The sequence below is a fragment of the Rattus norvegicus genome, chromosome 19 (assembly GCF_036323735.1).
Source record: "Rattus norvegicus strain BN/NHsdMcwi chromosome 19, GRCr8, whole genome shotgun sequence".
NCBI classification, from domain to species: domain Eukaryota; kingdom Metazoa; phylum Chordata; class Mammalia; order Rodentia; family Muridae; genus Rattus; species Rattus norvegicus.
In genome coordinates, this window is record NC_086037.1 from 50,160,928 (window position 1) to 50,187,105 (window position 26,178).

General features: G+C 48.7%; 2 protein-coding genes across 12 annotated transcripts in view; one reads left to right on the forward strand and one right to left on the reverse strand.

Annotated features, from left to right (window-relative positions):
* The first annotated feature begins 794 nt into the window (after window positions 1–794).
* Plekhg4 (pleckstrin homology and RhoGEF domain containing G4) lies at window positions 795–15,564 on the forward strand. 8 transcript variants are annotated; one of them, XM_063278644.1, is made up of 22 exons: window positions 795–919; window positions 1,494–1,885; window positions 2,046–2,141; window positions 2,214–2,337; window positions 2,441–2,534; window positions 2,614–2,688; window positions 2,768–2,884; window positions 3,061–3,159; window positions 3,248–3,396; window positions 3,551–3,689; window positions 3,778–3,894; window positions 4,288–4,470; window positions 4,706–5,208; window positions 5,277–5,523; window positions 6,130–6,219; window positions 6,323–6,544; window positions 6,630–6,800; window positions 6,880–7,057; window positions 7,429–7,545; window positions 7,655–7,891; window positions 7,975–8,090; window positions 15,179–15,564. In XM_063278644.1, exons 2-22 carry the CDS (start codon window positions 1,543–1,545, stop codon window positions 15,251–15,253), a joined length of 3,492 nt encoding a protein of 1,163 aa, XP_063134714.1. In that variant the 5' UTR covers window positions 795–919; window positions 1,494–1,542; the 3' UTR covers window positions 15,254–15,564. The 8 variants fall into 8 exon arrangements, with proteins under 8 accessions (XP_063134714.1, XP_063134715.1, XP_063134712.1 ...); XM_063278645.1 differs by lacking the exon at window positions 15,179–15,564 and adding an exon at window positions 8,277–8,939; XM_063278642.1 differs by having other exon boundaries at window positions 2,046–2,337.
* Kctd19 (potassium channel tetramerization domain containing 19) overlaps window positions 8,887–26,178 on the reverse strand; it is a 32,308-nt gene continuing 15,016 nt past the window's right edge. For 2 of the 4 annotated variants that reach the window (XM_008772558.4, XM_039097610.2), the window contains exons 3-16: window positions 22,191–22,341; window positions 20,967–21,158; window positions 19,521–19,652; window positions 17,636–17,846; window positions 16,296–16,456; window positions 14,950–15,053; window positions 14,363–14,505; window positions 14,090–14,173; window positions 13,691–13,805; window positions 12,545–13,172; window positions 11,181–11,372; window positions 10,873–11,027; window positions 10,586–10,687; window positions 8,887–9,154 (exon numbers count right to left, since the gene is read on the reverse strand). In XM_008772558.4, coding sequence (XP_008770780.2) covers window positions 9,041–9,154; window positions 10,586–10,687; window positions 10,873–11,027; window positions 11,181–11,372; window positions 12,545–13,172; window positions 13,691–13,805; window positions 14,090–14,173; window positions 14,363–14,505; window positions 14,950–15,053; window positions 16,296–16,456; window positions 17,636–17,846; window positions 19,521–19,652; window positions 20,967–21,158; window positions 22,191–22,341 — 2,484 coding nt within the window. In that variant the 3' untranslated portion in view covers window positions 8,887–9,040. Of the gene's footprint in view, window positions 9,155–10,585; window positions 10,688–10,872; window positions 11,028–11,180; window positions 11,373–12,544; window positions 13,173–13,690; window positions 13,806–14,089; window positions 14,174–14,362; window positions 14,506–14,949; window positions 15,054–16,295; window positions 16,457–17,635; window positions 17,847–19,520; window positions 19,653–20,966; window positions 21,159–22,190; window positions 22,342–26,178 lie in introns of those variants that run through there. The other 2 variants (NM_001305199.1, XM_063277913.1) reach the window with 2 other exon arrangements.

Below are 26,178 nucleotides of genomic sequence, written 5' to 3' on the forward strand. Positions count from 1 at the left end.
AGGCTTTGAGCCTTACAAATTTCGTCAGGCTTGGGTCAATTCCTACCCTGAGACATAGCTACCCTCTCCACCTTCCCGTTCAACAAGTTGTGGGATTTCTCAATTTATTTCTTGTTTATTTCTTTGTCTTTTTGTTGTTTGTTTATTTGTTTTATTAATTAAACCTGGGGGCTCATACAAGTCAGGCAAGGGCTCTGCCACTGAGTTACACCTCACAGCCCATCCAATTTGTTTTGTGGTTGGGTGGCCTGGGAACCTGAAACAGAGAGTCAGGCTACAGAGAAGTGGTCCTCACTGTGCGCGAAAATTATCCACAAGCAGCTGCCTGGGCTTAGGGAGTCTCTCTGGACACCGCCCCTAATCATGGACTTGCATGTCTTTTGGGGGGCCAGATCTGGGGATCACGAGCGCTGAGTGGTCCTCATCTTGTACAGGGAAGCTGGGCAAGTATTCTCTTGTCCCATTAAGGGGCTGGTGCGGAGCCTTGCCCTCCTCCCACAAGGGCGTTCGTTGCTTTGTTCTTAAGCCTTCTTTCCATCTGGCAGTGCTGCGGTTCACTCACCCTTTCAGACAGTTTCAACTCGGAGCAGATCAGGCAGTGAGCACAGTGGAATGAGAGTTGCCGGGATCGGCAGAATGAGAAGTTGAGGGAGGGCCCGCCAAGTCTCCAAGGCGCTGAGCATAGGAGACCACCCGCCCGCGGGCCGGGATGCACAGGGTAGGTGGCGGTAGGCGTTGTCCCCAGCTCTCTTCTGCATCCTCCTGCTGTCAGAGCGGCGCCTTCCGGACGAGCCTGTGATTCGGTCCTCCAGACCCTAGAGGGCGCCGCGTCCACAGCGGCCTTGCGGCCCTTCGAGCCACCAGAAGGTGGCGCCCTTGGATTCTGGGCGGCCTCGCGGTATCCATCGTTGAGGCTGTGGTGCGTTTGTTCTTCGTTAGTTCGAGGGCTCTGTAGTCTTCTGGCTTCAGAGTTCCCTACAGCGCGTCCCAGGGGTGTGAGTGTGTGGGTGACCCGTGAGGGGCCGGGAGCACGGGTACAGGCACCTAGGGCAGGGCCTGGCAGGTTGGGCTGGAGCGCAGAGCGGCGCGTGAGTCTGCTAAGCCTGGGGTGAAGGTGTGCCTGAACATAGGGCCACCCCGTAGAGGCTCATGGAAGTGTAAGCCGGCCTTAGGCCCAAAGGAGACTCTGTATCTTCAGTCACCAGACTGGACTACTTTAGCAGCCATGCGTCCGGGGACTCGGTACCCAGCCTAGCACTTCCTACTGCCTAGTGTTCCCGGCTTACCTGCCCGCGGAGTCTTGCCCCACCATCTTCAAACCAGTTCCTGGATAAGCTGAAGTCTCCTTTTACATCAAGGCCTAACCCGTTACCTATTTGTCCAGAGCAAGCCCACTCTTACCAGGGAGTGATGGAAGGGCCTCTTGAGTGTGGGGATGTCTCCCTAGACTACCAGGGCCATGCTGCAGATGGGAGGAGGTTTGTTGTGTGCAGTTTCAGGAACACCGGGAAGGAGGAGGAACCTGCTCACCAGATACAGGCTATGGACCCAAGACTTTCAAGACCAGCAGTAGGGGCAACCCAAGGCATAGGGCTACAAGGAGATTTCTTATCCAAGAAGCCTCAATCACTTCCAGATCAAAGCGCTGCAGATAGGTCAGGGGGCAACCAGAGGAGCATATTAGGAGCCCCCCAAGCCCAGTCAGAGGAGCCAGCCTTCTCTGAAATGGAAAACTGTTTGTGTCCTGGTTCCTCCCACCTCAACCTGACACAGGGTGAGAATGACCATCGAGGGGGAGGATTGATAGGGGACCCAGAGCCAGGCAGAGCGCTGCCAGCTGGCTTTAGCCCTTTATTGGAGATGTCCTCAAAGCTACCGGAGGCAGGTAAGGGAGACTGGGAAATCTGGGGAGGGATTGGGGCTATCTGGAGGTGGGTGTTGAGGGTTGGGAGGTTTCTGACCCTATTCAGCCTGACGCTCTAGCCCGTGGAGGGTGTCTCTGGACAAATGGTCCCATTTAGACCCAAGCCATCTCTCTTCTCAAGACCCTAGTGGATCCAGCTTCCCTAGGCCTGCTGACTGCCTCCTAGCTCGAGATCTCACCTGGGAGCTACTGGCCAGCGGCATGGCTGCCCTCCCAGGTAGTTTAGGAGGACTGATGAGGTGGAGGAAGTGGCCTGGTAAGGCCAGGATTCATTCTCTCCTCTCCACAGGGACACGGGACATAGAAGGCCGAGCAGTGCTACTTTTGTGTGCCCACAGCCCAGCTTGGCTTCATCCCAAGTGTAATAGCCATGAGCTGCTGAGTCTTCTGTTCTACCTACGAGGCATCCCCAGGTTTGAGGGAGAAACTTGGGGGGGAGGGGGAGGTGGTGCTGAGCCTGGGCCATGAAGTACTGTGATCCATGAATCGGGTATTAAAACAAAACTCACCGTTTAGGCCTGAGGTGCAGGCTCTGGGACTGACCGTACTAGTGGATGCCCGAATCTGCCCACCGAGCTCTGCCCTCACCTGGGGCCTCAGCCAACTACAAGTGAGTAGAGGGTTGTGGCTCCCTTCCCGTTTGTTTTCTATATGGTCAAGGGGTAGGGCTGAACTTGATTTCCTTGCAGGAAGCATCCCCAGGGTCTGTACAGCAACTGCTGCTGGTTGGGAAGATGCCCGAGGACATGCCCGTGGGGCTCCAGGTACCGAGCCAGGTTGGCTAGGGTGGAAGTGGGATATCTTTGCCTACATATTCCTGCATCATAGCGCCTTCGTCTGCAGGCCAAGCAGCTGGCTTCTCATCAGAGCCTCCTCACCCACATTCCTAACATGGAGTTGCCTACTTCACTAGGAGGATGCCTGTCTTACTGCCACCAAGCCTGGCTGGATTTCCGGATGGTTAGTGTACCAGGCGGGGGTGGAAGGTTACGGTTATACAGGTAACCCGGACCTGTTGGGGAGCCTTTCCTGGGTCAGCTTGAATAGGATGAAACTGGCTGCGGGGGGTCTGGAATCCTAGAGGCTGGGAGCAGCCCGCACATCGCACCATCGTTCATGCTTCTATCTGCTCACAGCGTCTGGAAACCCTACAGCAGAGTTGTCAGGTGGCTTGTGCCCTGCTTCAGGGCGTCATTGACAGTATGAAGGCTATGCGGCAGCCCTTGGAGTCTGGAGTGAGTGTCCCTGCCAAATCTCCTTGAGTGTCCCTTGACTTCCCTTTTCTCTCCCATGTCAACCAATGCCTGGTACTCTCAATTATAGGAAGTTGGTGAGCTGCTACAGCAGGCACAGTCCCTCATGCAGCAGGTATTAGAGTCACCACAGTTGTCATGGTTACAAAGTCAGGGAAGCCTGGAGCTCGCATGGTTGAAACAAGGGATGCCACAGGTGGCCCTGAGCCCCGATTACAGGTAACTACAAGCCCAGCTATCAGAACTTACCCCAGCTCAGCTGCCTGCATTTGTGTTAAGCACTCAACTGGCTAACTCAGCACATGCTAGATTTGAGTCCCAGAGTGCAGAAATGGGACTGTCGGAGCACAGGACAAGACTGTGCTTTTCACAGGTCTGCAGTAGACAAGGCTGATGAGTTGTATGGTCAAGTGGATGAACTGTTGCATCGGCTAACCCTGAAGAGCAACCAGCGAATCCGGGCCCTAGAGCTCCTCCAAGCACTGGAAGCCCAGGAGGGTGTGCTGTGCCAGGTAGAAGCTACTGCCTCCTGTCCTTGGTCTCAGCAGTCACTCCAACCATAGCAGCTGCCTTTGCATCCTTCTGCTTGTGTCCATCCAGATTGAAGTGTGGCTACAGGAGGTGGGCTGGCCAGGGCTGGAGGAACCAGGGGAGCCCTCACTGGACATGCTACTCCAGGCCCAGGGCCCTTTTCAAGAGCTGGACCTGGTTGCCCAGGTAGGTTTGGTTATTTACTTGTGCAGCGACTGGGCCAGGGGTCTAGGACTGTGGCTTGAGTGAAGGCAAACAATCTTCTCTCTCTTGGAGGTTACCTCAGCAGAGATCAGTTGTAATAAAGGGTTCATAGATGTCTTTGCACACACAGACAAGGACTCTGGAAAGAAGCAGCATGGAAGTATAATTTAGGGTCAATAAGGCAAAAAAGAATTAGGAAAACAGTATGTTCAGAACTTAATGTGGCAGAAAGTCAGGTGTGTGATGCATGCTGTTAGTCCCAGCACTCCAGAAGCAGAGGCAGGAGGATTGCTGTACCAGGACTACATGAGAGATGTATAGATGCCAGATCTGAGTCTGCGCTGATCACCAGCTGAGTCTAGTTTGTCTCTCCAGGAACAGGTCAAGCAAGGGGAGAAGTTACTGCAGCCATTAGTTGGCTGGGAGGCTGCTGAACTGGGGCCCACTGGAAAGCGCTTTCTGGCCCTGAGATCCCAGCTGATGGAATTTTCCAGAGCTTTGGCCCAGCGGCGCCAGCGGTTGGCAGATGCTGAGAAGCTGTTTCAGTTCTTTAAGCAGGTGGCTGAGGAGGTCCCTATCCTGGCTTTGCCCAAGCTCCACCCCTAACTCTGCTTGGCTTGCTCAAGTGTGATCTTGCTTTCAGTGTGATCCCAAGTTCAACTTCTGGGTTGTAGTCTGGGATCAATGTCCTCAGACCAGCCAGTGGGTGGGACAAGGGAGCATAACAGAAGGCACTTCAGGCTTGCTGGGGTCCTGCTTTTATGTCTGTGTGTGTGTGGCCTTGGTGTTGCAGGCCTCAACATGGACGGAGGAAGGGCAGCGGGTGCTGACAGAGCTGGAGCAGGAGACCCCGGAGGTTGTGCTGCAGCGACTGCAGCTGCACTGGAGCAAACACCCTGACTTGCCTCCTGCCCACTTCCGGAAAATGTGGGCTCTGGCTACAGGCCTAGGCTCAGAAGGCATTCGCCAGGAATGTCGCTGGGCCTGGGCACAGTGCCAGGACACCTGGCTGGCTCTGGATCAGAAGCGTGAGGCTGCACTAAAGCCACAATCAATGAATAGCACAGCTACTTTGTATGTCAGGCGGGCTCCTGCTATACCCACCATCCCTCCACTGAGGAAGTCCTACAGCTTTGATCAGAATCTGGGGAAGCATCTTGGAGATGCTTCCAATCGTGGCCACTGTGCAGCCACTGTTACTGACTGCCACAGACCTGAGGCCAGAGGAGGCATCCGGCCCAGGTCATCACCTTCTGTGCCTCTGTCAGGCAGTTCTGACTTCAGGAGCCCCAACAGGTATAGATGGAAGGCAGGGCAGGGAGGTCTGTGGATGGTCTTGGGTTCTGACTCCACCTACCTCATAGGCTACAGCTAGTATTGGCGGAGATGGTGGCCACAGAGCGTGAGTATGTCCGGGCCCTTGACTACACCATACAGAACTACTTCCCTGAGTTAGATCGGTCCGATGTGCCCCAGGGCCTCCGTGGCCAGCGTGCACACCTCTTTGGCAACCTTGAAAAGCTTCGGGATTTCCACTTCCATTTCTTCCTGCGTGAGCTAGAGGCTTGCACCCGGCACCCACCTCGAGTGGCTCATGCCTTCCTGCGCCACGTAAGTTCCATAGGCCAGACAAGCCCTAGAGATTTGGACACCTACTTAGTGTCAGGCTCCGTGCACAGAGTGCTGTGTCACACTGAGTGCTGTGGGGGCAAGCAAACCACTACTAGGTACAGCTGTGAATGAGACCCACAGAAATGTCTACCTCTTAGTGGATTTTACGTTCTGTAGGATAGATGTACAAATAAAAGAGATCATTCTAGATTACACTTAGGATGGAATTAAACAGGAATATTTTCTGTGAATTACATTTGGGGCTGGGTTCCCAGTTTAAAAGTGGGGATGTTTGAGTAGAGGCCAAAGGACGAGTAGAGAGTGAGTTGTGCCCCCAGAAGAGGCTTCATGGACATCATGAGAATGGCCAGGTATAGTGAACACTAAGTCGAGGTCCCAGAACCCTGGGAGGGGCAGAGCTGAATGTGGAGGCTGGCTGTGCAGCCTGACAACTCTGACACAGCATTGCTTCGTGCTGGCTCATCCTCATTCAAAGTGGGATCTGCAGGAGTAGGGCAGATCAGCATTGGCATCTTAAGCTAAGAGGTGGGGGTTTTTCTGGAAATCAGTCTCCTGGCACCTGGGCTGAGTTGTGTATCCTTCCAGAGGGTGCAGTTTGGAATGTATGCACTCTACAGCAAGAATAAACCTCGGTCTGATGCCCTGATGAGCAACTATGGCCACACCTTCTTCAAGGTAGGAGCCTGAGACTGTAGGAAGAGTGAGGCTTGGTGGGCATCCCCCAAAACCACTTTTTTCCCTCCCCCCAAAACCACTTTTATCTCCTCACTGATCGCAGGAGAAGCAGCAGGCACTGGGAGACCACCTGGACTTGGCTTCCTACCTGCTAAAGCCCATCCAGCGCATGAGCAAGTATGCCTTACTGCTGCAGGAGCTGGCGAGGGCCTGTGGGGGTCCAGCACAAGAGCTGGGTGCCCTTCAGGCAGCCCAGAGCCTTGTGCATTTCCAGCTGAGACATGGCAATGACCTGCTAGCCATGGATGCCATTCAGGGCTGTGACGTGAGTCACCTGGGCCATGTGGGGAAGCACCGTGGATTTAGAAGGGCGTGGGACAGCTGGCCATCTAAGGGCTTCAACTTTGCAGGTTAACCTCAAGGAGCAGGGGCAGTTGGTACGACAGGATGAGTTCACAGTGCGGGCTGGGCACCACAAGTCCTGTCGTCGCGTTTTCCTGTTTGAGGAGCTGCTGCTCTTCAGCAAACCTCGACGTGGGCCTGCAGGTGTTGACATATTCACCTACAAGCGTTCCTTCAAAGTAAGTCTCCATGACTCTGACCTCTGCCTCCAGCCCCACCCCCCATGCCTCACCACACTCCTTTCTACTGGCCATGTAGATGGCAGACCTCGGCCTCACGGAGTGCTGTGGGGAAAGTAAACTGCGCTTCGAGATCTGGTTCCGACGTCGCAAGGCCAGGGACCTGTTTGTGCTTCAGGCTTCCGATGTGGCCACCAAACAAGCCTGGACAGCTGATATCTCCCGTCTCCTCTGGAGGCAGGCTGTACACAACAAGGGTGAGTCCTTATACAAAGCCCCAAAATACATGTCTTCCCAGGAGCCTGAGAAGGGTTTAAGGGCCTCACATACTCCCTAGAGTGCATCCTGCCAGAGACTGGGTTGGATTAGCTTGGGAAGAATGGAGGTGCAGCAGCAGAAGACAGTGCAGGGGAAGAACATAACTTTTCCTCTCAATACCAGAGCTCTTATGCCCTAAAAGGGACATCGTGATACCTTTCTGTGGGGTACTTAGAGGGAGAGGATTCTGGCACCAGAAAGGATCACAGTATAGAGTGGTTAATTTCTGGGTTATGTGTATATAGGAAAAACTCATTAGGTACATACATCTCAGGGAGCCTCACTTATGCCTTATTTTTTATTTACTCAGAGGTGCGCATGGCTGAGATGGCATCCATGGGTGTGGGGAACAAAGCCTTCTGGGACATTGCCCCCAGTGAGGAGGCTATCAATGACCGCAACATCAACTATGTGCTGAAAAGACGAGGTAGTAGGCATCCTACAGAGGGTGGGAGTGAGGAGGCAACAGTCTGGCCTGTGCTCCCTGGCTGCCTCAGGCCAGACTGGGCTCTGATCTGTCCCTCTTTCTTATACAGATGTTCGCTCTAGGGCCTCCATTGCTGTGGCCCCATTTGACTATGACAACCCTTATCTGGGTGCCTTGGCCTCCCTACCTGGAGACCGTGCCTCTTGCTCTGTTCTGGGGTCTCTCAATCTGCACCTGTACAGAGATCCAGCTCTTCTGGGTGTTCACTGGTCCTTGCTTCCACCCAACTTCCCAGAAGAAGCATCACTAGATACTGAGGTGGACTTGGGCAGCCAGCCTTCTTTGAGTATGTGTGGGCTTACTCAGGCGGGAGGCATGGCTTAGGTCTGGGTCTCCCCTGCTAACAGTTCACCCACTTTCCCTCCTTAGCTCCTGAGGACTCAGAGGTCTCATCCCAGTGCCCATCAGCCAGTGGCTCTAGTGGTTCTGACAGCAGCTGTGTGTCGGGGCAGACCATGGGCAGAGGCCTTGAAGACTTGTCCTGTGTGAGTACCATCTTTTGCCTTATGCCCACCAGCCCTTCCCTAACCTACCCTGGGCTATAGCTGCTTTTTCTTTAGGGGAGTTGGAAATGGGTGGGTTGGAGCTGTTCCCTAGAGGATTCCATGTCCACCCCTAGAACCAGAAAGGAGGGAGGTAAAACATTGACTTTGCTTGACTTGGCACCCTAGGTTTGAGTCTGGCTTGAAGATGAACATCACTCAGTAACTCCATGGAATTCCACACCTCTGAGTCTGCCCTAACCAGAGCATGGCTGGCTCCTGGGCCATCTCATCCCCCACCACTCATACCTAATAGGAATATCCTTGTTGATTACCTTTCTGATGTCTGTAGCTATCAACCAACTGCCCTAGGGCTTCTCCAAGGGCATCTGGCTGCAAAGACTGGATAAGCACCTTGATCTGAAGCTCCCAGGACTTTCTGTCCCCTCTCCAGCTACCACCCCAATTGTAAGTTAAGGATATGATGGGGCAGAAGGGGAGTATTTCCAAACTCCAGACTGGTAGAGTATTATAGAGCTCTCAGAAGTCATGAAGGATACAAGTGGATTCTCAGCAGCTGCTCCTCAACCCTTGAATAATGCTAATTTCTCCAAACCCAGGGACTAGCCTGCCCCTACCAGCCCCCTTATACTTGAATTCTTTGGCACCCATCTCCAACCTCTTGTTTTCTGGGCTACCTTGGTCATTTTGACTTGATGCTTTTTGAACAGTTTTTCAGTTAGAGTTGTTTACTGGTTTCACTGGCAGTGACTGTTTTCTCAGAGAAGGAGTCTAGGCGTTTGTCTTGTGATTTACTTTTTTATTTGTTTATAATAAAAAATAAAGTGATTATCATTGGCTGGGGATGTGCATTCTGGGGGTTTCCACAGAAAAATGAGCCTTGGGCAACTGGTCTGTGGTGATTGTCTGTGGGACTAACATTTCTGGGTACTCTAGCCCTCTTGTAAATACTTGCCCAGGACTGAGTAAGAGACAGACCTAGACAGTCCCCTCTGGATGAGCAGGTCCACGCAACGGCCATATTTTCTGGCGAAAGGCAGTGTGAGCTGCAAGGAAAGGCCTATCTTTATCCCTGATTTCTAGGCCAGTCACCCATTCTAGCTCCATATGAGGTGGTTCCCTTATCAGGGAGGGAAAGAAAGAGCCTTATTATAGGGATCTCTGGTACTCTAGGGCTCAGTTTATGCATTAAAGCATCTCACAGGGCCTGGATAGCAGAGAACCGAGCACAATGACCATTAAAACATGTTCTTCCTGATGCTCGAATCCACTCTCTAGCCATGGATGCTGACTTTACCTTATAAATAATGCACAAGCTAGAGCTAACAGGAATTTGGTAACAGTAGTGTGTTTAAGGTGAAAGATATTGTCATGTACTTGACTACAAAAGATCAGGCTACTGAGAAGTTTGCTAAATGACACAGAGCGCCAAAATTGTTCAATCAGGAAATAAAAATAAAAGTAAAGTCTTAATTGGTCTACAAAATGAGTTCAAGTCCAAAGTGGGCAGCTTAGCTACACTGCACCTCAAACTTTCAAAGGGAGGAGCTGGGATGCGAGTACTTGCCAGGTTGCATGACGCTCAGGGTTCAATCCTCTGTACAGCAAAACCAAAATAAATTGGGGAAAATTTCCTAAGCATTCTAACCATTCTTTTGCCCTTATTGAACATTTTTTTCTTTACAAAAATGTTTTTCAATATGGTAGTATAGGCCTTTAGTTCTAGCACTGAGAGGCAGAGGCAAATAGATCTCTGTGAGTTGGAGGCCAGTAATAGTGAGTTCTAGGACAGCCAGGGATACCTAGGGAGATGCTATCTCACCTCCCCCTACCAAGAAAACCCTTGAAACCCCTCAAAAATGTTTTCAGAAAATACTTTAGGGAAAGTATACTGGGAAGATGGCTCTATGGTTAAGAGTGCTTGCTGTTTTAGCAGAGAACCTGGGTTTGGCTTCCAGCATCTACATGGTGGCTAACAACTTTCTGTAACTCTGTTCCCAAGGGTCTAACACTCTCTTCTGGCCTCTGAGGGTACTGTATGCACATGGTGTGCAAACATTCATAGAGGCAAAATGCCCATGCATATAAAATGAAAGTAAATCCTAAAAAAATGCTATAGAAGAACTTAAGTATAAGAAAATATGGTGACATCATCGCTAAGTAGGGGAACTAGCTATTACCAGTTATAAAGGCCTAATTCCATTTGATGTGTTTGAGTGCTTTCCAAGTATGACCAGGGTTGTTAGTGGTGAAGGCATAGTTGGTGTCACAGTCTTTAGAGGAAAACTATAAAAATAAGCCTAAATGTTGCTTTTTGACTAGTCTTGATTGGTTAATTTCAGCCATCTACCTCCATGGGACCAGGGACCACTGATTTAGCTGGCTGGCTTTCTAGATGACAGCACTGGCCTGGCCCAACAGTATCTATGTAGTAGTCCCAGAGTTGTCATACCCTGTACAGGGCAGGTCAGCCTCACCTCTACCCAGCTGTACAGACGCTCCTGAGTGTGCCGGTCATCCTTGAAGCCAGTGATGGCCAGCAAATCCACCACAAACTGCTTGGGGCTGATGTTCAGCGTCTACCAAAAGAGCCTATAGTCAGGCAGGGCCATGATCCTCTCTCAGATTCTGCACTCTTATCCCTGCCTTTTCAGCTACTCTTCTGTCCCTGGCTTCTTCCCTTCATCTTGTTTTATTCAATTTATCACAAGGGGCAAAAGGATATGTGGAGAAGGAGTGTTACCCCAAGGCCTGTCATACATACCCATAGCCGGTAGGCCAGGGACACCACCTTGGCTGTGATGGCTTTGGGATCTTTTTGCCTGATGGAATCCAAGATGATGTCAGTCAGGAAGCGGTGACATTTCTGTGCATAAAACATCTCTTCCCAGGACAGAGAGAAGCTCAGGAAGGTCACTTCTGTGAAGAAGAAAGTTGTAGTCATGGCTAAAGCTGCCCAGAGCTAAGGCCTTAGAGATAAGCATAGGGCAGGGAGAAGTGTAGAGCTCTCTAGGGACATTTACCCTTAATACCCTGGGTGTGGTCTCTGCATCTGCACAAGCAAAACCTCACCTCGAGGTTGGGGGCTAGCTGTGAGTGGTGTATGCTTGATGTTATCCATTTGGGTGGTGTAGATAATGCTGTCTTCAAAGAACATGCAAGAGCCGTCACTCCCCACCACAGGGGGGTGCGTCACTTTGAGGATGGCCCCTGGGTTGTCTGTCCCATTAACATTAGGCAGGGGCTGCTCAGGAGCAGGGTTTTCTGTGAAAAGAAAGAAGGGGTTTTCTAGGCTTAATGCAAACAGAGAGGAGTTTCCTGGTGACAGATCAGTACATCCTCCCACTTTTTGGAAGGAGGACCCTGACCTCACCTTCATTGTCCTGGCACTGTTGCAAGTCCAATCCTAAGTTTCAGAACTCTAAGAATCTTCAAGTTAGGACTAGCATGAAATATGACAAGCAAAAAACCCAGTGGAAGACTTGGAAGCTATGAAACTAAGTGAGAAGACCTTTCTGGGCAGCCTTTTTCTACTCTGGAGAGATATGATGTCATCCTAAAGCGTGACAGGCCAATGTATGCCTCACAGAGCCCAAGAGGGCACCTCTAAGCAGGACCCAGGCCACTAGAAGGGAAGCAGAGAAAATAATCTAACATGGCACTCCTCAGCAAACTTCCCAGGGTTTCCTGCCATCACTAGCCACAAACTACCTTAAGCTCAGATCCCAAAGACCCTCCTGAGGGCCTTAGCATTTCCCATGCCGTGTGTGCCTTTCCCAGAGATCTATTTTGTCATCCACTTTGACTAAAGGTCTTTCCCACTTGCTCACAGCCGACCTAGATGCTCGGCCTCTCAGTGGCCCCTCTATCTCCTGCCTTCCTCTTTCTTCACTGCCCAGCCTCCTTTGTCCAACCTGGAATGCACCCAGGCCTCTATGTTTTGCCTGCTATGACCACACTTCTTCTATCCCTGAGTAAACTTCACACCTGATCGTATGCTCCCTTTCAACACTCCTTTAGGACTTGTTCATCCTACTAAGGTCGGGACAAAGCACCACATTCTGACTGTGGCCCTTAAGACCTGGCCTGATGACTTCTGGCTTCAGTGTCATTTCCTGCCTTGTGCACTGGAAACCAAGCCTCCAGGTAGAGCAGTGCCCTGTGCTTCCACCAGCACTGTGAATGTCCTCTCCCCTGCCTGCTGACTCCCCAGTGACTGGCCTCTTAGGTTCTTTCCCACAATGCTCACTCCTTCACCTCACATGGTTCCTCAAGTCAACAAGCCAGTATACCACCCATTTCTCATGCCTGGCCCAGAGCTGCTATCTGTGTAGGAGGTTCTGGCCCCTGCTCTGTCACTAACTCTCTATGGTCTTAGCTAGGAGATCTGTTTTCTATTGAAATGAGACTTGGGTCAAGGATGGGGCAAGACTCACCTCTCTCTTTGGGCCTCTGCTTTCCCCAGTCCTTTAGGGTGACAGCTCTTTTTGTGGGGAAGTATGGCTTAAAGGTTGGCTCTGGAGGCTTGTCTCTCATTCCAGCTCCAGCTCCAGTCTGGGGACCAGTGTCCTTCTCAGAGGGTATGGAATGAGCTTTCCAAGTAGCTGAGGTACCAGGTTGAGAAGCAGCCTCACTTCCTGAGGGGACGTGCAGGCTCTCCTCCTCCAAAGAGCTGCTCCTGGAGGCTGTGAGTGGCTGGAATTCCCACTGTTTAGAGTTGACCATGTCCCACTCCCTTACCAAAGATATGAGTTTTTGCATGGGGGTGACTGGAGGGTCTTTGGCATCAGATTTCTGTGTGAGGTTTATAGTGGTGCACTTCTTCTTGGGGGGGCTTTCAGAGTGACCTCCCCAGTGTCTTGGGTTGGCACATAAGCCAGAACAGTGTGAGTACGTGCCGGGATTGCCCCCCCTCTTGGCATTTCTGCACAGGGAGACCTGGATGGTCCGGGTATACTGCTCAGCCTCTTCCATCTGGCTGGACCTGGCCAGGTTCCCTTTAGCCTTGTTCCAGGGAGTCCTGTCGCTGCATTCTTGGAAGTCCATAGGCATGCAGGCTGTGGTCTGGGGAGGGAGGGGCACAGTAACTGTGGACCTGTTGTACATTATCAAAGTCTTCCCAAGACGCAATCAGCTAGGCTTTAAGACAGCCTGTTCGGGGTTGGGGATTTAGCTCAGCGGTAGAGCGCTTGCCTAGGAAGCGCAAGGCCCTGGGTTCGGTCCCCAGCTCCGAAAAAAAGAACCAAAAAAAAAAAAAAAAAAAAAAAAAAAAGACAGCCTGTTCACTCAGAACAATCTTATCCCCTGAGATGGAGCATCATTTAAGTTTACTCAGTCTAAGAGGGAGTCATACCTAAGCTTAGGTAACTTTTATATTTCAAAAGAAGAGATTGTTACTTCAGGCCACAAGGAGCTAGCACACTCCTGTGCCTCCTCAAGACTCAGAAACTAGTTCTTGTACTAGTAACCTATGTGGGTCCTGCTCTTTTACTGCACTAGCCATTCGGTAGCTGGGGCTGCCCCTTGAACCCTGTGGTGGTGATGTTTAAGAACAACACCGACCAAAGAAAACTGGGCCTTACTTCCTTTGCATCTCTGCTGAACTCTACCATTGGCCCTGTCCCTTCTGTCACCACATGCAGCTTCCTAATGGGAAAAGCTTCTTCATTTTCAGATTCTTTTTCCTGAGTCCATGACCTATAGAGACCAAGAGGGATTGGTTAGTGAGAGGAAGCTTCCATCAGCCCATCCATTAATTGGTCAGGCCTGTCCACGGGCTGGGAATTAGTAATTATAGACGGTGGAAGAAGGGACTGTTAAAGGGTTTTTGCACAGGGCACTAGCTCATCTTGAGCTCATTTCACCAACTTCCTCCCCCAACTATGAGGAGAATAGGTCTCCCTGGCAGATGAAAACATCTGTAAGAGGAATTTATAAAGGTCCAAACTGCAAATATCGAATCCAAAGTGAAGTCTGCTTACTTGTATGCGTCACATTGTGCCAGGGCTTCTGAGAGGGCTGGAATATGATATTCCTCCACTTCCTGGCAGAAGAGAGGCCATTCCCTACAAACAACAAGGAGATAGTAGACTAGGGGTGAGGGGAGACATGAGCCTCTAAAGAAGCTGCCTCGAGCAATAACACCCATGTTGAAAATAATAGAACCTCCTCCCAAAAGGATACAACCAAGGGTTCTCTTTGCTACAGAGAGTTGGCCTTAGTGTTTTATAATCTGATTTCCTGGGTTAGCTTACTTAAATTCTGATGGTAAAAACAGTTTTCCAAGTCTCAGGAAGTTGAGAATGTGTCGGAACATTTGGCCATCACCGTGAATGAGCAAGGTCTGTCCATAGGTGATCCAGTATACTCTCTGAGTGTTGGATAGCAGTTCTGGGTACTAGAAGAAGGGGTTAGACATCAGAATCAGTCTCAAGGTCTTGGGCTTTAGTAAGGAGCAGGGCTGGAGATTTTTATCTCCCTGTATGTTGGCTATAGGTAAACAAAGAGGAAAGAATCTAAGGAGGAGTGCATTCACTGCCTATGCTTCTGGCTAGGCTTCAACTTCTGGTTGTTCCACTCCCCACCTCTGGTCTTTGGAACTCAACCCTACCTCCTTCTTGGCCCCTGAGAACCAGCCTCTTCTCTACCCACATTCCTGAGGTCTTCCAAACATGCTGCTCATCACATTTCTACCTATAGAATCAAAGCATTCTTGGCTAGGGAGCTAGGGAAAGATTCTTATGCTAAGCATTACGGGAAGCTGTACGAAGGACATGTGACAAGTCCCAAAGATGCTCAGGTGGGGAAAACAAAGTGGGAGGACAGCTGGGTCTTGTTGTACCTTCATCAGGGTCTGCAGGGTGGTTGCATACCAATGGCTTCCAACATAAACCTTGATGATCTGTTGTGGTGAGTATATAGTGACCTCTGCTGTCCACTCCTCATCTGTGGAACCAATGAGAGGGAACACATTGTACGAACAGAAGGAAAACTAGTAGGGCGCTTTGGTGGGTAATGTTTACACAGTAAGACTCCGGACTCTCAAAAGTCATATTCTCTTGCCTCTCTAGGAAACAACAACCCTGGACTCAGGCCATCCCTGCTACTTCCAGGAGAGTGAGGAGATGGATGACTGTCTTGGGTGAGGAGGGAAGTCCTCTGGAGTACTAATTTCAAAGGCACTGTTCTTTCTTTACTTGACCCAGCTTTCTCAAGCCAGCTAGGTTGCTGCTCCTGTCCATCTAGATTGCCAGCTCCCTCTGGTCTATGAATGGTAATGTCCTAGGTGTGCAGTTTTTCATGCGCCCACTCAGAATGGAACTAGGAGTTTCCCTTTTTGTACAGGATTAGACTGTGAACTCCAGAAGATAGGAATGAGCCCAAGTTGCTGACTCATTCTTTGAATGTCTATATGTGCCCTGGTACATGTAGTGCTCAATAAATGTGAAGTGTTGCTGAATGATAGTAATACAGTTGAAACTTTACATAAAACATGTCAATAAGAATTTATTGGGGGTTGGGGATTTAGCTCAGTGGTAGAGCGCTTGCCTAGCAAGCGCATGGCCCTGGGTTCGGTCCCCAGCTCCGAAAAAAAAGAACCAAAAAAAAAAAAAAAAAGAATTTATTGACTAGCTGAGCATGGTGGCAAACACTGATCCCAGCACTTGAGTGGTAGAGGCAGGCGGATCTTTGTGAGTTCAAAGCTAACCTGGTCTACATAGTGGGTTCCAGGACAGCCAGGGCTACATAGAGACCCTGTCTCAGAAAATTAACTTGTAAAAATAACACTGGATTTGGACTTACTTAGACCCTAATTTGACCACTGTGCCTCTTCTTCATTCTAAATGGGTTTATGGATCACTTCTCCCCGCCTAGCTCTGAGAAAGAAATGGCAGCTCATGTTAACTCCTGGGACTAGGGCAGGCATGCTTTTGGAGATCTGTGCAGCCCCAAATGCAGCATTCCTGTCTGGAATTTTGAGATATACTATGGGATTGGAGGTGAGGAAAAGGCATGTAATATGAAAGTTTCCCCTTAGAAAGAAAATAGTGGCCTACTTTTTCTTTTCTCTTTCTTCTTGGTCCTGGCCATCCTCTCCTTCCCTCCCTAGTCTACAAAGCCTACATTGACACTAATTTCAAACAGAGAAGCTTTGTTGTGTCTGAGAACAGTAAAGTAAAAACTTACTGAGCATATCCATGGGTGGCAAAGTCCTCGGCTCTAGATGAGTCTTCAGAGCCACTTTCATTGGCTCATAGGTGATGTCCCTCTTGTCCAGAAAGGCACAAAGCTCATACACCTCAGAGATGGTCTCAGTCAGGGGCAGCCGACAAGTGCCTAGCCAGTTCCTGCCCAGAGGAAAGCCTGTTATGAAGCACCTTAGTACTCTACCTTAAAGGAGTCTGGCTGTTAACCTCCCATGACCAGGGTGTCTTATCATACCACTGGATCAAATGTGGCACCAGAATAATCATTTCTTCGATTTAACTTGGTGATTTAAGCATCTTTTTTTTTTTTTCCAGAGCTGGGGACCGAACCCAGGGCCTTGCGCTTCCTAGGCAAGCGCTCTACCACTGAGCTAAATCCCCAACCCCTTACTGTTTTTTGTTTTTTTTTAAGCATCTTTTAAAGATTTATTTATTTTGTGAGTACATTCTCAATATCTTAAGACATACCAGAAGAGGATATCAGATCCCATTACAGATGGTTGTGAGCCACCATGGGGTTGCTGGGAATTGAACTCAGGACCTCTGGAAGAGCAGTCAGTGGTCTTAAGCACTGAGCCATCTCTCCAGCCCCAACTTGGTGACTTCTTTTTTGTTTATTTGTTGGTTGGTTTTGTTCTTCAAGACAGGGTTTCTGGGCTGGAGAGATGGCTCTGACTGCTCTTCCAGAGATCCTGAGTTCAATTCCCAGCAACCACATGATGGTTCACAACCATTTGTAATGGGATACGATTCCCTCTCTGGTGTGTCTAAGTCCGAAAACAGCTACAATGTACTCATAAAAAAGACAGGGTTTCTCTGTATAGCCCTGGCTGTCCTGCAATTTGCTCTGTAGACCAGGCTGGCCTCAAACTCACAGAGATCTGCCTGCTGGGATTGAAGATGTGTGCTACCATGCCTGGCTTAATTTGGTAGTGATTCGTGAAGGAGAATAAGCCTAGACACAAGCTTACCTCTTCAGACCAATAAAACCAACCAAAGCCAACCCTTGAGAGCCTGAGCTAGACCTTTAAAATCCAGCTACTTCCTTCCTGTCTCCTTATACAAGTATCTACTTGAGACCTCTTATCCATGGTATGGCTGCCTATTATGACTTTGAGAGATTATTAACGTCCTTGGAGCTTTGTAAATTTTTCTGGCTGCTCCTCAGAGACCCAAACCTAGTGGTGACAGTGGTGGAAGAGATAAAATAGTGAGGTATCCCAAAGACACTTTACCCTTTAGCTCATGGGAGAGGCTTAATGTTGCTTCCCAACATGGGCAGAGCACAGTCCGGTAGCGCCCTGAGAGACGGGAACTTGCCTGACATGCTGGAAAAGGACCCCATTCCCTGTGATGTATAATCTGCTTCCATCCAGTGTGCTCTCAATGCGAAGCTGTCCCAGTGCAGAGTCTGGATACTTGACCAGTAGGCCCAGGGCCATCATGTACAGTGGTTTCACAGACTCCAGACTGGCTATACGACCCCCCTTTCCAGGACTTAGAGGTGGACAGGAGGTCCGGGAAGAGCCACCTGTGTTGGAGAGAAAGAGATGACTCCTAGATCTTTGATCATCCCTGAATCGGACAATATGGGTCCTTCTGCTACCCCGCTTAGGACTTATGTGATAAGATGGAAGTCGTTTGCTTATGCAGTTCAAATTTGGATCACCTTAACGTTAGTATGACTTTGTGTACATGCATTAAGCTTAGAGGTCAAAACTCTTGAGAGGTGACACAATAGGAACACTGAGCCAGCTGACAAGCTTCCAGGAGATGTTCAAACTCTTATTTTGAAATAGGGTGTCAATATATACACCAAACTGTCTTTCAACTTGTGATCCTCTTGCCTCTGTCTCCCAAGTGCTGGAATTACAGGTGAGTACTACCACGTTCCTCAGCCTCCTACTGGAGGATTTTCATGGCTTATGTCCCGTCTTGAGAGCAGCCCTACTAGTAGTCTACAGATGAGTGAACTGTGTTCTGTCCTGTCAGATGTTGTGGTTTTCGGCAAAGTACCAGTAACTTCAGTTATGCAGGGCTAGAGTTTGAGTTTTGTCATAGTCAAAGGGCTATGAAAGACATTTACTTTGGTTATTGCTTTGTAAAAGGTGAAGAACTTACACATGTGAGGAAAACTTGTCTACAGATATGCTGCCATCTGTTCCTTACATGTGAGGAGCAGTGACCACTCCACCCACATCATAACCCTCAGGCTTCCTGAGGGAAGGTGCTGAACTCACACTCCTCTTAGTAAACTAAAAGTCCTGGAACAGGTTCCTGAGACTTGCTTCAGAATATCACTACCCACTCCCCCACCACAATACCGCAGAAGGGCAATCCATTTGCCTGGGAAAAGACTAAGCCTCTTTCCATGGGACAACCAAACAACCAGGCCAAGCTTCCCACGTGTAAGACAGTTCTTCACTTTTGTGGTGGTGGTGGTGGTGGTGGTGGTGGTGGTGGTGGTGGTGGTGGTGGTAGCCCTGTTATTTGAAAAGGTTACACACGTTCTCAAAAGACCAGCTGCCCCTGCTTGATACAGCCAGCTTCCTAAAGCACATGTGGTAGTGACCAAGGATGTGCAGTAGCTGGTGACTGAGCTGATGACAGGCAAATCAAAACCATGACACAGGAACAGTTGCACCGAGGCTACGCCAGGAGCACAAAGGTCTGACCTGAACAAGGGTCAGGAAATGTTAGGAACGTGCAGAAACAGGAACGGAAGTCAGAGGATGTGAAAGGAGGTGGAAGGGGGAAGGGTAACTGGAACACTGGTAGAAAGTATGCCTGTCATTTTGTTCCCTGGTTAGTGGTTCCCGGAAGAGGAAAGATGGGGGTGGGGAGGGGTGGGGGTTGCGGGTGGATGCTCAGAACTGCCACAGAGGGACAGACAGCATATGCCTAGGAAGCTTGTCCTCAGGATCAGCCTGCTTCTCAGGACGTTCCCTCCTGGTTTCTCACCCAGGTTAGGCTCCTCCTGCTCCCTTTGGCCCTGGCTTTGGTTGCAATGCTGAGTAGAGAGGACATGCAGGGTTTTAAGCCAAACTCCTTTTCTCAGATTCTCAGTCAGTCACAACACCTGTTACTCACTACCACCCAAGTCCAAAGTAGCTGTAAGGGGGAGATGTTTGTTCTTGGCTTCTGTAGCTCAAGCCCAGGCTGTTCTAGAATATTCAGGGGAAGCCAAGGTTCCCAGGCAACATACCAATATTCATCCGGTATAGCCGTACAGCTTCTGTAAGCTCAGGGATTTCCAGAATTTCAACTTCTGCTTCTAACACATCAATGTTGGAGAAGTTATCTGGTAGCAAAATCTTGTGTGAGCGTAGAAAATTCACTTGAAAAGCAGAAAGAAACACCATGAGTTAACAAAACATACTCATGACTAATCTGTCCATGTCCTGGCAGATTCTTCATCATAAGTCAGGATCTCCTAGTTCTGCTAAACAATTGCTAAACATTCCTCATTAGGCTTGCTTTTCAAAGACTCTACTCTGTTTTTCTCTGTCAGAGTCCATGGGTGTGGCCTTCCCTGGCCTGGCACTCCAGACTCTCTCTGTGAACCCAAAGACCCTGAGACTTACCCTAAGAGTCTTGACCCCAGAGCAAGTCATTCCAAAAGAGGGAGTTGTCTTGTTAGAGAGGAGAGGCCTGGCTGAGCCTGAGCTGCCAGGTAGTGCCTGCAGGTTGTCTCTGTTGGATTGCAGTATGGGAAGCAAGAGACAGTATGGGAAGCAAGAGACAGAACCAGACTAAGTCCCTGTGAGAATCAACTCAGAGATGCAGGAGTGCAGCACAAATAACGTCCTAGGTAACACTGAATCTCGATAGCTGGGACTTCAAGCATTCAGGCCCCTGACATAACTTGGTGTTTATTGTCCTGTCCATCTAGGTTCAGGTTATCTAGATAGCAGAGAGGCCATTTGGCTCACAGACCAGCAAAGCTAGTCCTGGGGTAGTGTGGGAAGGGAGGCTCCTGTCTGGGAAGATGAGAGATCTCAGCTCTCCTTAGCTCAGGCTGCCAGTTCCGCATGATTCTGGGAAGACTGCCATTGTTTACTCCCTTTCTTTACACTCCAAGTGTAATGGAAGAGAAAGCAGATAGTGTCTTTGAAACAATCCTATTTCTTCACTGTATGTTGAGATTAGCTGAAGCCTAGAGTCCAGCTAGAGACATAAGCAAAGTATGTGACCAGGGTTCAACTCAATGCTCTGCCCTTACCATCATCTCTATAACCCTTACCACTACCTTAGGGAGTCTCAGGGCCTCTTAGGGCTAGGCCATCCCAAGAGAAGTAGGAGCTAAAACATCTCTGAGCTGGGCTGTGCGTGGCAGTGTATGCTTTTAATCTCAGCACTCAAGAGGCAGAGGCAGTTGGATCTCTGTGTTTGAGGCTAGCCTGTTTTACATATCAGGTTCCAGAACAACCAGGACTACATAGAGAGACCATGTTTCAAAAACCAAACCAAACCAAAGGCTCTGAGCTAAGTGAGAGCCTCATGCTGGACTCTGCTTGCCTCCTGGAAGATCCCTATGTTCTTACAGCCTCTGCTCAGAGAAGGTCCTCAGCCGTAACCAACAAATGGACCTTGCTAGGTGTGGATACGGGTGTGGAATGAGTAGGTGGCCACCCCTAGACAGAGCAATCACCAATGAAGCGGAACTCGCTACACTCGCACTCGATCAGGGCCACAGTTTCAGCCAACCACAGTAGGTTGTCTTCAGTCACTAGGCTTGGGTACTTGGTCACCAAGTCTAGGGGTAAGAAGCAGTAATGCACTTCCTCTTCTGTGTCCAGCAGCGGTGTGTCCATGAGCCCCAAAGGGGCCTTATCATGAAGACCTGGAAGAAAGGATACAGAAGGTGCCATCACCTCCCCGAGGCATTGAGATACTCCCATTGATCCAGGGGTCCCAGGGGAAGTTGGGGACCACCTAGGCATCAGTTTCTGCCATACACTTCCTTCCCCATCTTCTCTTTTCAGATATATATTTAAGGGTAAGAAGAAGTGTTCTGGGAAGCTAAATATGAAAAATCTTTTTTTCTGTAGACAGTAAAAGGACACTGAATAATATATCTTGGCTTATGCATCCAAAGTCACTATATCCAGTTATCCTTGTCTCTTATTTAAGATTTATCTATATGTATGAGCATTTTGCCTGTATGTATGTGTGTTCACCATGTAGAGGTCAGATAAGGGCATCCGATTCCCTGGAACTGGATGTTTTTGCTGGGTTCTCAACAAAAGCAGCTAGTGAGCTTAACTGCTGAGTCATCTCTCTAGTCCCTCTCCATGTTTTTTTTTTAAGATTTGTTTATTTTATTTATGAGTACACTATTGCTGTCTTCCTACACACCAGGTAGTTGTGAGCCACCATGTGGTTGCTGGGAATTGAACTCAGGACCTCTAGAAGAGCAGTCAGTGCTCTTAGCCATGGAACCATCTCTCCAACCCTCCATGGTCTTTCTAACTGATCAAACCAACTACTGTGGACTACAGATTAAAAACCCATTAATAATCATGGACTCCTGATGTCCCATTGTAGGTCAACTTATGCTGCAAGGGACTTATAAGCCAGAGACCACTGAGCATCTTTTGCATGAGGTAAGTTGAAATAATGATGGAGCCCTAACTTCCAGGAGAGATTGGAAGACATCATATCACCTAAATGAAGCCTACGTGCAGCAGAATGGAATGGAGCAGGTTGTTGAGTCCCAGTAAGCAAGCAGCCATGCTGGGGACAGCACTAGGTCAAAAGAGATGAGGAAAAGAGAGGGACAGCTTCCAGAACTAGCTCAGATGAGGCTAACGTCTATTAGGGTGAGGATAGTTAAAGCTGGTGGCTTCAGGGCTGGGCCTGCCCATGACAGTACCTGTGAAGGCAGGGCTTTTTATTGGAAACTCCGAGGGTTTGCTGATACACTTCCATGTTCGCCAGTAGTTCAGGGAAGCTCGCTCAGCAACAGGAATGTCGGCAGGCCGCACACGGAGGTGGTGTTTCCCTTCCTTCAGATTATCTAGGGTCTGTCACATGAAGAAAGTATAAACCTCATAACCAACTTTTTTTAAAAACACTGAATACTCAGAAAAAAATAGCATGTAATTTGCTTTGGGACAGTATTTTAAAATAAACTGAATCAATCACAAAATACAAAATGGCAAGGTAATAATTAAAATTTCCAATGATTATTTTTCTTCTGAGTTTGAAGCAATTTTTTTCTTTTAATTTTCTGTCAAGTAACAGAATTTTTTTCCTTGAAAAAAAAATCTATGGAATTTTTTTTTTTTGAAATAGGGCCTTAAGGTGCACAGGCTGACCTCAAACATAGAATAGCTAAGGGTGGCCTTGAACTCGCTCTGCTGCTGCCTTCATTTCCTAAGTATCGAGATTACAGGTGTTTCCCATCATGCTCAGTTATGGAGTAATTTCTGTTTAGCCATTCAAAACTTGATATCATCTAGTATTGTCCTTAATAGTTCAAAAGCCCCACTTTTTTATGATTGGTGTCTTCGTCCCCATTCTGGGAAGTAGTCTAACAGTGAAGTGACCAGTAGTATGACTGTGGAGTGGAGCACACCAACTGAGTGAGGCTGGATCCCAGGGCAGAGGGTGGATCTTCATTCCACCCTTACCCCAGGACCCATTCTCCTACAGTCCTGCCGAGACTATGAAATTAAACTATGAAACCAAAATGGTTTGACTGCACCCTAGAAGATAGTATTTTCCTAATGAACTGTTGGACACAATCGGACAAGCGATCCTTTATAGACCATACACATGATCAGCTTTCTCCTTTAAGAACCTCGTTGTGATCAGAAAGCCTCCAATTCGAAAAAACCAACCAACCAACCACACACACAAAACCCCCAAAACCCAACACAAAAACACTGCATCAGGTTGTTAGCTACCCAGGTGAAGCCCTTGTGAGTTTGCTCTTGGGATCTCAAGTAACGAGAAGAGCCCTCTGGTGGCTATAGTAGGAACTGGCCCTCTCATAACTAAGGTCTCAAAGGGAGGCAGTCCAGCCAGAGTGGGACAATTATCTCCGTGTTGGGTGGCTAGAGAGCCTGAGGAAGGACTGAGCATTGTCAGGGCTATGGGGAGTTTTTCTCTGCAGCACCACAAGGAAGAAGACTGCATGTGTGGAATATTGGGAGCCTTAAGAAGTACTCGCTGTGCTTTGCTAGGTTCCTGCTTAGACTCTTAGAGTTCTTGGCTTGGGGAAAAAGAAAGATGTGGAAGGACTGGGGAGATGGCTCATTAGCACACTTGCTGCACAAGCATCAGAACCTCTCTAGAGGCCACATTAAAGGTACGACAGTGCATATCTGTAGTCCCAGTACCCGGAAGGTAGGTAGACACAGATCCCTAGGGCTTGCTAGCCATCAAATTCAACTGAGTTGCCAAGCTCCCCTCACACTCCAAAAGATGGAGAATAATGGAGGACATCTGGTCATTGGTCTGTGTATCCACTGGCAACACACACACATGTGCACACATGTCCACTCTTGCAAACACACAAAGCACACATATGGACATGGAAACCAACAGTTTGTATATTATAAGGCAAGATCTACCATCAGTTTCAAATTTATGGATCCCCAGGAACCCTGGGACTATTTTCACAGCATTAAAAAAGGACCTTCTTGGTTTAGGTATGGACACAGCTTTAGCTTCTGTGTCAAACTGTTAGCTCTTTGGAGGAGACAAATCAGTCAGAGAAAGGTTTCTGTGAGAGCAAATACTTGTCCTTGGGCAAAGAAGATGAACAGTGAGGTGCCAGGATGGTGAGTAGGTGCTCAGAATGAAGTGTGCATTGCAAATAGGAAAGCATATTTGAGTCAAGATGAAGGATGACAACTTGACAGCATTTGGGCTGAGAAGTGGGACAAAGGAAAGGAGGTGGTGACTGTGTCTAGGAAGGGCAGGAGAGGGCAAGGTATATATTCAGACACACCTCTGCCTTGAGCATGACATTGTTTGAGGTTGAAGGAAAGAAGTGGTGGATTGAGAACAGTAAACAAGAGCCCAGGAGCAGAGAACCATGCAAGCTGCCCAAGGTATTTTGTTGGTTCTACTGGTTAATTAAAATCCCTGAAAGATGTTTTGTTTGGTTTTATGTCAACTTGACGTGTACTAGAGTCATTTGGGAGAAGGAACCTCAATAGAGAAAATGCCCCCACCAGATTGGTCTTTGGGCAAGCCTCTGGGGCATTTTCTGGATTGATGATTGATGTGGGAGGGTCCAGCTCACTGTGGATGGTACTAATCCTGAGTTGTATTAGGAAGCAAACTGAAAAATGTGGTGGCACACACCTTTAATCCCAGTAGTTGGGAGGCAGAGGCAGGTGGATCTCTGAATTCAAGGCCAACCTGCTCTACACAGTGAGTTTCAGGACAGCCAGGGCTACACAGAGAAACCCTGTCTCAAAGAATAATAAAAAAAATTATGTATACATCTGTGTACCATGTACATACCTGGTTGCCATAGAGACCAGAAGGCAGCATTGGATACTAGCACTCAAACCCACGTCTTTGTGTGTGTGTGTGTGTGTGTGTGTGTGTGTGTGTGTGTGTGTGTGTGTGTGAAGTTCAAGAAGCCCATGTCTTTAAAACAACCAATGCTCTTCATTATTGAGCCAACTCTAGAGCCCAGAGAATCCAACCTCTTAACTACAGTTATCTGCACATTTCTCTCTACAGCTTCTGAGTTAGTCAGGCTTGTTCTCCTCATCATCACACAACATCTCCAAATCTCAGGTTTCTCAAGTCCAACAAAAAAGACAACAAAATCTGGGAGGTGCTCTGAGGATTATAGCCCAAAATATGTCCACTGCCTTCTTCTCGGTGGTCACAGCCCAAACTTCCTTTTCAGTTTCGTCTTTCAATGTTCTGTTTTCAATCCAATGTCAATGACACTAAATTTCACAAAACTCTCAAAGCACAAAGCACACTGCCTCAGCATATTTGTTTGTTTGGTTGGTTGTTTTTGAGACAGAATTTCTTTGTGTAGCCCTAGCTGTCCTGGAACTCACTCTGCAAACCAGGCTGACCTTGAATTCAGAGATCTGCCTGCCTCTGCTTCCTGAGTGCTGGGATTAAAGGCATGCACCACTATTGTCTGACTCCTCAGCATCTTTTTAAATGCATGCACGCACCTGTTCACAAGTGTGTGTGTGTGTGTGTGTGTGTGTGTGTGTGTGTGTGTGTGTGTGTGTGTGAGAGAGAGAGAGAGAGAGCATGTGTATGGACACACACACACACACACACACACACACACACACACACACACACACACACACCAAAGCATCATCCTCAGGAACATCATCTATCAAGAGCTCTGGAGCTCACCAATTAGGTAGCTTGTCTGGCTGGTGAGTCACAAAGAGCCTCCTATCTTCAGCCACACACATTTTGAGACTATTAGTCTATGCCATCATGCGTGACATTTTTATGTGGGTCAAATTCAAAGACAAGCACTTTACCGCTGTACTACCTTCCCCCACCCTCCCTCAACTTTATGTATGTTGTTCCCTCTGCCCAGAAAATTCCTCTTCCCATTTCTCAAGCTTTGACCCGCTGCCTCTCCTAGGCAGACCTAGTCATTCTTGCTTCCTCTTTGTTGCCACAAATGCACACACACTTCTCTCTGCAGGCTTCTAGATTGAATCCAGGCCAATTCTTTCCTCTGTCCTCAGGTGCCTGACAGGGCTAGGTGCATGCAGCCTGTCTTCTAGTCTAGATCTGAATAGAGAGGAAGTACTTGGAATTATGTGAAAGACTGCATGAATGAAACTGGGGAGATGGAGGGATGAGTCTTCTGGGAAGAAGGCAAAACACACTCTCACAACTGAGGAAGA

What these genes read in the sequence shown, in the direction of transcription:
- Plekhg4 (XM_039098211.2), top strand. Translation starts at nt 1,411, where the DNA reads ATGGAAGGGCCTCTTGAGTGTGGGGATGTCTCCCTAGACTACCAGGGC. An exon ending in AGCTGGACCTGGTTGCCCAG is followed by an intron (nt 3,895 to 4,287) that starts GTAGGTTTGGTT and finishes TTGTCTCTCCAG; the next exon opens with GAACAGGTCAAGCAAGGGGA. An exon ending in CTATGTGCTGAAAAGACGAG is followed by an intron (nt 7,546 to 7,654) that starts GTAGTAGGCATC and finishes TTTCTTATACAG; the next exon opens with ATGTTCGCTCTAGGGCCTCC.